General features: G+C 53.7%; 1 protein-coding gene across 1 annotated transcript; it reads left to right on the top strand.

The window, feature by feature from the left end:
* Positions 1-650: 650 nt before the first annotated feature.
* On the top strand, positions 651-6,453 carry CUNH2orf50 (chromosome unknown C2orf50 homolog). The gene is made up of 3 exons (XM_040224161.1): positions 651-1,112; positions 2,928-2,967; positions 5,613-6,453. The coding sequence occupies exons 1-3, from the start codon at positions 871-873 to the stop codon at positions 5,802-5,804; spliced, it is 474 nt and encodes a 157-aa protein (XP_040080095.1). The 5' UTR covers positions 651-870; the 3' UTR covers positions 5,805-6,453.
* The last annotated feature ends 2,285 nt before the right edge of the window (positions 6,454-8,738 follow it).

The raw sequence follows: 8,738 nt of genomic DNA, 5'->3' as shown, positions 1-8,738 counted from the left end.
CAGAGCAGAAACAGAGCCAAAGGTTCAGAACAGGAATCCCCACCCTGGGGGCTCTCACTGTTTCCTTCTGAGGATCTGAACTCAAGGCCTGGCTACAACTGGCACCTGAGTGGCCCTGGGCAGCCCACTTATCGTGCTAGCGAGGGCCTCCATTTCCTCACCTGTAGAGTGGGCTTGGAGATGCCTGCCTTGCATGACTAGGGGAGTCAAGCAAGATCAAGGGCAGCACTTTGCAAACACTCCAGTTCTCTGCAGAAGAGCAGGTTGTAAATCGTGCAGCATCACTGATCTTCCCTCGCCTGGCATGTATGCAAAGCGCCACACTCTCGTTCACAAAGCACCGCCCATCCACCTTCTCCTGTGAGCCCCACGGCACCCACCTGGGGCAGATTCGCACCTATGTCTCTTCTTACTGCTTCTCTCCCCCAGGCTCTACTGAGGTCTCCAGCCAGGGGGGCAGAGGAGCAGGGCTGAGGGCAGCTGAGCTGGCTTGGCTCAGACCAGGAACTCTCTCCACCCAAGCCTGGGACTCAGATGTCTCTGTCTCTCTCTCTCACACACACACACACACACACACATAGACACACAGGGCCCTCCCCTCCTTAGCACACTAGGGAGCTGCCCGTTCCCAGGGCAACAGTCAACACAGACAGAAGCTCAGACACGACTGGGCTCCAATGAGCTCTGCAGCCTGGAGGGCCTGGTCTCCATCCGCCACTCTGGGCTCAGGATCTGGGGGGCCACTGAGGAGAACCTTTGCACAGCTCTCCTGGTGTAAATGCGGGAAAGCTCTCTGAGCTCAGGCAGGAGTCTCTCTCTCTCTCTCACACACACACACAAACACACACACACTCTTACACACTTGCACCCATGGGAAGCCACTCCACTCCTGGGCTCCAGAGAACTACATCAGCTGAGTACCGACTGGGTTCAACCAGGCCTCCAGCCTCAGTTCCATCCACTGCCCCAGGAGGCCTTGTGGTGGGCAGGGGTCCCGAGGGTGGCCCCCAGGCCCTGAGGGCCAAGCGGTCAGCCCAGGGGGCTGATGGTGTGCAGCGGGACCAGCTGTGGAGGGAGCTGCTGGAGGCCGAGAGGAGGAGCCAGCAGCGCTGGTGAGTGTCCTGCCCTGTCCCCTGTCCCCTCCCCAGGGCCCCCCAGCCTAGCTCAGGGTCTAGGAAGCTTCCGGAGAAAGCGAGACCTGGGGGTGAGAGGGAGTAAGCCAGGTGAAGGGCACTGATAGAAAAGTGCTTGGGCCAAGGAGCAAGAGCCTGGACCAGGGGAGGTGAGGGAGCCCAGCATGGGCCCACAGAGTAGGGGCAGGTAGGCAGGAGGTGAGACCCCACCATGTGCATTCTGGAAGCCCGGCATCCCTTTGCAATAATCCTTCCAGCTGGAGCTCAAAGGATGAACTGCGAGGGTGGGAGCGTGGGGAGGTCAGGAATCCATGGCAGCAGCCTGGGGAGGGGCGCCAGCCCTCTGACGCAGCAAAGGGCGTCCCTTCAGGCATCATTCGGTCCAGAAGTCCCTAGAAGAGCCGCCGCCGTGCCAGGCTGCCACAGGGGACAAGACGGGCCCAGGCCCATCTCCGTGGAGTCCTTACTCTCAGGACGAGGCAACCAAAAAGCAACAGAGACACAGGCAAGAGCAACGTGCAGCTGGTGTCAAGAGGGAATCGATGGAGCAGACTGGCGTCTTGCTTTCCTGGGGGCTCACGGAGGCCTGTCTGGGGAGGTGGCATTCAGGCTGGGACCCGAGTATGAGAAGGGCCATGGAAGAGTTTGGTGTATTGAAAAAAGCCACAATATAAAGACCACGTGTGTGGCTGGGGTGTTCAGGAAGGGGACAAGAGCCTCAGTGGGGGGAGTAGGAGGAGGCAGCTGGGCAGTTTCCCAAGTCCCAATAACTTTTTTTTCAAATATCATGGGACACCCTGGAGGGTCTTAAGCTAGAGGCTGACTGGAGCTAGTTTGCAGTTTAAATGACCAGTCTGGCTTCTGTGACTGGTGAGGTGGGGGGGACAGGGCAAAGTGACATTTAAAGTGACAGCAGAGCCAGTCCATGGTGGCCTGAGCTGGGGGTCGGTGGGAGAATTCAAGGGAGGTTTTAGTGGTAGAATTAGAATTGCTGATGGATGGACTGGAGTCAGAGAGATGGAGTGTGTGTGTGTGTTGGGGTACAGGGGACATTTACAAAGACAGGGTCACCCTGGTGCCATGACTCCAGGTCATGGTGTTTGTGGTCTGTGTGGATTGAGGCAGAGAAACTTTTTTTTTCTTCTAAGTCTTAGAGAATTATTTGACTTTTTAAAAATAGATTAAAAATGAAACTGCCAGCACAGATAACGCCATTCTTCTCAGTATCACTTCCCCAGCACCACCCACCTTCCTCTGCCGCATGCCCTGGAAGGTTACCAAGCTTTGTGAAAATGAAAACCGGCTTTTCTTCACAAAAGACTGGCAAACCAGCCCCCCACCCCCACCCCCACACACCCGACCCCGCCCCAGCAGAGGCATGGGGTGAGATGGTTTCCTGATCCACCTGCCACACCCCCTGCAATCAGACTTTCCTCTCTATTGAAATGTTGATCCTTGGAGTTTGTTCCACTTAATGATTGTAGTTCCTCCATGATGTAATACACGCATTTGTGGCAGCAACTTATTCCCTTGAAATGGAGTGAAAGTGTTAGTCATGTAGTCATGTCCGACTCTGAGACCCCATGGACTGCAGCCCATCAGGCTCCTCCGTCCATGGGATTCTCCAGGCAAGAACCCTGGACTGGGTTGCCATTTCCTCCTCCGGGGGGATCTTCCTGACCCAGGGATTGGACCCAGGCCTCCTGCATTGCAGGCAGATTCTTTACCATCTGTTAAAATAAAGGTAAAAACGTCACAGGGAGGATCACACTGTCATCATGCTTTCCTTTCCAGGGCTCAGAACTGGAGTTTCCTGAAAGACTATGACGCCATGGTAAGACAAACCATGTTCCCGTCTGAAATGCTTGCACTTGGAGTGTTTATTCATTCATCTCTTGTTTATTGAGGACCTGCTGGGTGCTAGATGCTGGAATGTACAGAGATGAATAAAATGCAACCTTGTTTCCAGAAACTCTGGATTTGATGGGAAAGAAAATACTTCTGTAGAGTATTTAGAAATGAATTTTCCCCAATGTTCTTGACTGCAGTGAGATGAACTCACTGGAACTGGTAGGTACCAGCTGCTGACACATTTCTCCCGGTCCAACGGTGCCAGCAAGATAGAGTGAGGTGAGGTTGGCCCCACATAGAGAATGAGTCTGAGTGAACACTCTTGTAAACAAATTCCCTGCATCTAATATCACCAGCTCCAATCCATCCTCCACGTGGCTATCAGAGTGACTTTTCTAAACTGCAAAACTCTCTCTCTCTCTCTCCCTGGTTTAAAATCCTTCCATAAATCTGCATTTTCCAGGACGGTTTGCAACACTTCCCATGATCCAACCCTGCCTCCTCCCCCTCCTTGCTCACTCCACACTGACCAACACCCTCTCTTTTATGCCCTTCCCACTTGGACTAATGGCCTGCTATTCATCCTTCAAGGCCCCACCCAAGAGGCCCCTTCCTGGCAAGCATGGCCAGATCACCATATTCTTCACTCCCCAGCACATCTCACCCATTCCTTGGATACATCGTGCAATGAGCAATCTTACCTGGCCATGGGCTTCCTTGGAGAAAGGACAAAGAGGGCTTCATTGCTGAACACACACCTCCAGCTATTCTTTACCCTCCAGCACCCAGTAACTATTTTGCGCTCAGTTCATGTTAGAGTAATGAGCAAATGAAGAATGATCTGGCTGTTAAAAGCATGGTCAGAGAACCAAACTGCAAACTGAACAATGCAACCAGCCAACCAAGGTGGTAGCCACACTGGCACAGCCCTTATGGGTTTTAGGGATGGTTTGACATCTGTAAGACTAGCCTTGTGGGGCTGCTGTTGGTCCTTAGATGGAAGATTTAGCTCACAGGATCTGAATTCCAACCCTGAGCCCCTGATCCGGGCTCCCAGGCTGCAGAGTCTCTCCCTGCCCAGGGCTGTGTATCAGCAACCTGACCCCTGAGACCCGCGCCCCGCCCAGAAAGCCCACACCGTGGGGCCACCTCCACACAGACTTTCCCAGATGAGAGCCAGGATCCTGTTTCTTAAAAACTGGTCCTGTCACTTCGATTTGACACAGAGCAGCACAAAGTTAACCATAAACAAGGACAAGGAAGGCTTATCAGATTAGTCATAATCCAGACATTTACTCAACGCATCCATCAGTTTACAGAAGGCACCAGGTAGCATGTTCAGGGCAGCACCCCTCCTTAAGACCCCCTCAAACTGGAAACAAGCCCAAATGCCCCCCGTGGCAGAATAGAGAAGTGACCTGTGGAGTATTCACACAACCACACCACGGAATACCGTGTAACATGGAGAACGAAGGAGCCGCAACCACACACGGGAACATGGGGGAATCTCACATCACATAGTGAGAGAAAGGGGCTGGAGGGCAGAGACAGGATCCCTTTGCGGTAAAGTTCAGGACCAGGCAAGCCAGCTCCTGGTGTTAAGAGGTCGAGACCAGGTCCCCTTGGAGGTGGAGACATTGACTGAGGGTTAAATGTAGGCTTCTGAGGCGGAGGGGGTTCTGTTTCCTGGTCGGGGGGCGGGGGGGAGTTGGGGGGCTGGGTTGAGCTGGGATTTGGGTACTTGTGTGTGTGTTGCCCAGGGGAAGGGGGGTCGTTTTCATTCGGTAACTGCTTCCAAGGTGATAAGGGGCGTCGTCCCTAAATTGGTGACACAACATAATTCTCCTAAAAGAACAGGGGGGAATGAGAGGGTAACAGGCAGGAGGGCTAGGGGTCTCCAAAAGGAGGAGACAGACTACAAGCGTCAGATTTTTGGCTTCCCTGATAGCTCAGTTGGTAAAGAATCCACTGGCAACGCAGTGGTTTGATTCCTTGGAGGGGAAGAACCACCAGAGAACGGGTAGGCTCCCCACTCTGGTATTCTTGGGCTTCCCTTGCGGCTCAGGTGGTAAAGAATCCTCCTGCAATGCAAGAGACCTGGATTCTATCCCTGGGTTGGGAAGATCCCCTGGAGAAGAGAAAGGCTTACCCTCTTCAGTATTCTAGCCTGGAGAAGTCCATGGACCGTATAGTCCATGGGGTTGCAAAGAGACACGACTGAGTGGCTTTAAATGTAAATGTAATGTGTGTGTTAGACTTAAAGTAAAAATTGACCAAAGAAATAAAACCAACCCCATGGTGCTCCCGTTATGAGTGGCGCAGCGTCTTTAGCCAGGACGATGGAGAAAGAGTTAAATGTGGTCCCTCCCTTGGCCATTGCAGGTCAAGCAAGCCAGTGAAGGAGTCTGGGAAGGGAAGCCGTTGGGTAGGCAGCCCTTGGGATGAGAAGGATGAAGAGGGCGTCTGGGCTGGAGAGTTGAGTTTGGATCCAGAGCGGGGTCTGGGGTCAGGCCCCCAGAGGATGCTTCCTGCAGAGGCCACCTGCCCCCTCCCCCTTCTCCTCCCTGCTCAGGCCTCTCCAGTTGTCTTTCCCCCAGCAGATGACTCTCACTGTCCCCTCATCCTCAGGGCAACAGGAAGGAGCCCGTGAAGCTGCCAGACTACGTGCCTCGCTTCTCTGACACTGTCCCCAATTCCACAAACCGGGCTGTGGGCAGCCGGGTGGACACGCCTCTGGGGAAAACCCTCATAGGCCTTGACTTCTTCTTCGTGGAAGGAGCCCGGAAGAAGAAGCTGGAAGAGGAGCTGCAGCCCATCTAGGAGGAGGGCCGGGCGGACGCTACTGGGGAGCCATCACCAGAGCCTCAGACAGCATCCCACACAAGCTGGGGGTCAGTATCTCTGAGCCCCACATGAGGTCAAGAGGGTTCCTGGCTCATCGTCACACCTGAGAAGGACAGGATTTGAGGGCTTGCCCAAGGCTATGTAACCGGCAATGGTGGGGCTTCCCTAGGGGTCAGGGCCCACGAGAGGGGGCCGTGCACATGGTCAGGAGCGCTGACCGCTGAATCAGGATCCTGCTCCTGGCTCTAGGCACCTGTAGCCTTGGGCAGATCACTGCAGCCTCCAGGCCATTTCCCCATCTGTGACGTGGTGTTTCCATCGCTGCTGTAACATGTGACCACAAACTGAGGGTCTCAAAACCACACATGCATGTTATCTTGCAATCCTGAAGAGAGAAATCCAAAGCAGCTCTTGCTGGACTAACTAAACTGAAGGCATTGGTAGGGCCACGTTCCTTTCTGGAGGCTGGAGGAATCTGATGCCTCACCTCTTCCAGCTTCCGGAAGCTGTTCAAACTCCTTGGCCCTTGGCTCCTTCACCCTCAAGGGCAGAAATGTTGTTGTTTTTCAGTTGCTTGTCATGTCCAACTGTTTGTGACCCCGTGGATTGTGGCATACCAGGCTTCCCTGTCCTTCACCACTTCCCAGAGTTTGCTCAAAGTCATGTCTTTTGAGTCAGTGATGCCATCCAACCATCTCATTCATCCTCTGTCACCGCCTTCTCTTCCTGCCCTCAATCTTTCCCAGTATCAGGGTCATTTCCAAATGAGTTGGCTCTTCGCACCAACGTGGCCAAAATTTTGGAGCTTCAGCTTCAGCATCGGTCCTTCCAGTGAACATCCAGAGTTGATTTCTTTTAGGATTGACTGGTTTTATCTCCTTGCATTCCAAGGGACTCTCAAGAATCTTCTCCTGGAGAAGGGCTGCAATGGTATCTTCAAATCTCTCTCTCTCTCTACCTCCCTCCCCTATCTTTTAAGGACCCTCTGACTACACTGACCACCCCGAACGTCTGGGATAATCTCTCCAGCTCACAGTCCTTAATTTAATCACACCTGCAAAATCCCTTTTGCATGCAGGGTCCCAGGGTGTAGGACATGGACGTCTTTGGGGAGCCAGTTATCTGCCACCACGTATAGGGATAAGATGGTCGATTTTGTCAGGTTGTTGGGAGGGTTAAATGAGTTACCCTGTGTGATTGTTTACAGCAGTGCCTGTAATGGGAGGGTGTATTTGCCGCAGATGCCACCCTCTAGGGAGGGCAAGCACCGTCCTAACACAGTCACCCAGGGAAGACGTGGGTCCTCAGACAGAAGCTGCCGAGAGGGTCGGCTTTCCAGTCCGTGTCTCCATCTCTTTCGTTACCCATGTCATGGGCAGGGTGGTCAGGGTGAAGCTGGAGTGAGGGGAGCCTGCCTACCCCTAGTGGATCCTAGTTGAGACGGTGCCAGCCACCCCAGGGAGCCCATGACCAGGATCCATCCTCTGTGCTGCGGGGCAGACAGGGAGGCATCTGGCCTAGGCTCAGGCCAGAAAAGGGAGCAGAATGCCTGGGGTCCAGGTGACACTCACGTGAGCAGGGCTGGCCCAGGGTCTGGAAGGAAGGGGCACTCCCTGAGTGCTGATCTCCTTCGCCTCCCAAGCGTGGTGTCAGTGGCCCGTGTCCCCTTTATGAAGGATGGTCTGGGCCACTCATGTCCAGGCAAAAATTGCAGTTAGGGCTTCTTTCCTCTTTTTGGTTAAAAAACAATGGTTTAGGGACTTCCCTGGTGGCCCAGTGGTTAAGACGCTAAGCTTCCATCGCCTGGGACATGAGTTTGATCTCTGGGGAACTAAGATTCCACATGCTACACAATGCGGCCAAAAATATAAAATAACAAAGGTATCTTTTAAGCAAACAAGCCAGTGGGTTAGTCCTGCTCTCCTCTTGGTCAGGTAGCTGGGCTGGATTTTCCCTCGCGGTGCAGGTGCAGCCTTGAGACAAAGCCGTGGCCCAGGGACCAGGAGCAAAACAGCCGGTGGTCTTGTCTCCACAGCTGAGGAGGGGAGAGGCCTTGGAGGAGGCGAGAGGGGGTGCGCAGGTGGGAGGAGCCTGTGAGGGACGTGTGTGGGGTGGGGCACAGGTAAACAAACAGAAACAGCCATGATCCACATTTCCAGTGGGAAGCATTTAAATTTCATTCCCTTGTTTCTTCCTCTTGTGTGGGTGCTAAGTCGCTTCAGTCCTGTCTGACTCTGTGCGACCCTATGGACTGTCGCCCGCCAGGCTCCTCTGGCCATGGGATTCTCCAGGCAAGAATACTGGAGTGGGTTGCCATGCTCTCCTCTAGAGGATCTTCCCGACCCAGGGATGGAACCCAGGTCTTCTGCACTGCAGGAACCACCAGGGCAGACTTTGCTTCTCGTAACAACCCCCAAAAGTTAGCAGATAGGGAGGTTATATTCACGAGAGGCTAAAATCCCGAAACTCTGGAGACACAGCCCAAGTCTCTGGGCTTTCCACTGTGTCTTTTGCAGAAGCCCAGCCACCGCCTCCTGAAGAGAGAGGAAAATGGACCGGGGGAGAGAATGGCCACTTTTTCTGACACTTCCGTGGGCTTTTTTCAGTTTCACAGCTAACCTTACATGTCACTGTCATTTACATGTTTGGAGTCCTTTACTCCTCTCAGCAAACTTCAGTATCATTATGCCCTAAGGTGGAGAAAACTGAGGCACAGAGAGGTTAAGTCACTTGCCCAACAGCACACAGCTGCCTACTTCCAGAGACTGACTATAGGCCTGAGACTACACTCAGTCACTGTACAGTACTGCTGCTGCTAAGTCGCTTCAGTCGTGTCCGACTCTGTGCGACCCCATAGACGGCAGCCCACCAGGCTCCCCCGTCCCTGGGATTCTCCAGGCAAGAACACTG

The sequence above is a fragment of the Oryx dammah genome, unplaced genomic scaffold (genome assembly GCF_014754425.2).
Source record: "Oryx dammah isolate SB20612 unplaced genomic scaffold, SCBI_Odam_1.1 HiC_scaffold_25, whole genome shotgun sequence".
NCBI classification, from domain to species: Eukaryota; Metazoa; Chordata; class Mammalia; order Artiodactyla; family Bovidae; genus Oryx; species Oryx dammah.
Note: the sequence above shows the minus strand (reverse complement) of the source record. Positions and strands in the feature narration are given on the sequence as shown.